Source organism: Charadrius vociferus, unplaced genomic scaffold (assembly GCF_000708025.1).
Source record: "Charadrius vociferus isolate BGI_N301 unplaced genomic scaffold, ASM70802v2 scaffold433, whole genome shotgun sequence".
NCBI classification, from domain to species: domain Eukaryota; kingdom Metazoa; phylum Chordata; class Aves; order Charadriiformes; family Charadriidae; genus Charadrius; species Charadrius vociferus.
This window is the reverse complement of record NW_009647846.1, coordinates 3,431,022-3,432,263: the sequence shown is the minus strand read 5'-3', so window position 1 is coordinate 3,432,263 and position 1,242 is coordinate 3,431,022. Positions and strand designations below refer to the sequence as shown.

The 1,242-nt window shown below is 62.6% G+C and overlaps 1 protein-coding gene across 1 annotated transcript in view; it reads left to right on the top strand.

Moving 5' to 3' along the window:
* PLXND1 (plexin D1) overlaps positions 1 to 1,242 on the top strand; it is a 62,688-nt gene that overhangs the window by 50,701 nt on the left and 10,745 nt on the right. The window contains exon 28 of the mRNA XM_009882894.1: positions 303 to 366. Coding sequence (XP_009881196.1) covers positions 303 to 366 — 64 coding nt within the window. The remainder of the gene's footprint in view (positions 1 to 302; positions 367 to 1,242) is intronic.

Genomic DNA, 1,242 nt, shown 5'->3' with positions numbered 1-1,242 from the left:
ATCACCCGGTGTCGACTTCCAAAACTGTTTCTTGGATACATGTATTTGCCTGATTCCTGTCAGATTTGAGAACCTCACTATCTTGCATTTGCATTTAAAATACCCTTTCCGTGTAGGGCAGTGCTGTTACTGCCTGTTTCCAAGCCAGGAGCTGGGGCAGGGCAGGCGCAGGGGACGTTTGTGGCAGAGCAGCAGTTGCACCAGTGTCCCCCAGCTCCTGGGATCTCCCCAGGGCCCTTCCCGGCTCTGTGGGAAGCACCATTAAGGCTCCCATCATCGATGTCTGCTCTTCCCTTCTGCAGATCCCCGAAGGTGCATCACTGGCCATGAGTTTGTCAGACAAGAAGGACACCACACTGAGCAGAGGTAATGTCTCACCTCTCTTCCCCCGTTGCTGGTGACCGGGCAGAAACACTTGTGTTTTTAGAGGGGTGTCTCTGCCAGGGATGCTGAGAGCCAGCTGCCAGCCCCCTTGGCTGGGCGTTGGGCTGCGGTGTTAGCCTGTGCGGGGCTGGCTCTGGTGTTACTGGCGCTCGTAGAGCACCCTTGTGTAGTGGCACGTTGGGCAGAGCTGGGCATCGGTCGGGGCAGCTTTGTGCCCAGGAAGGCGCTGAGCGTGGTCGGGGACTGCCACCACCGTGCGAGCCCGGGAGCCAGCCGGCAGCCCGGGACATGCTCGGGAAGCCCTCCAGGTCCTGCAGGGTCTCTGCTGCTCTCCTGCAAACCCCTTATGCCCACGTTGTGGCATACGTTTGGGGCAGAGACAGCCGTGGAGCTGCAGGAGATGTACCTCCCTCCTTCCCCTGGGGTTGCCCCCTGCTGCGGCTGGGCGAGGCGCCCGCGCTCCCCGTGGGGACTGCAGGTCTGAGTCCTGCCGTGCAGGCAGCGGCAGTGCAACTGTCCCAGGTGGGACCGCTGGCGAGACAGACAGGCGGAGTGGAGACACTGAGCACTGTAATGACTGCCATGTGTGGTGGCATTGCCTGAACCGCAGCCAGCACCCGCCGGGGGAGAAGAGGGATGCAGGGAGCGGGAGCAGGGCTTCTGCAGGGCATGGGCAGAGCAGGCACGCTGGCCCGCAGGCGGCCAGCATTCTGATGGCCTCGGCACGAGGGCATCTGTGTCAATGCTGCTGATCAGCCCCGTCCGTCACTGCCCATCCCTGCACGGCTGCTGCTGGGCTGTGCGCTGCCCCTTCCCCTTCGCAGCAAATGCTTCCCCCCAGGCACAGGCAGGGGGGCG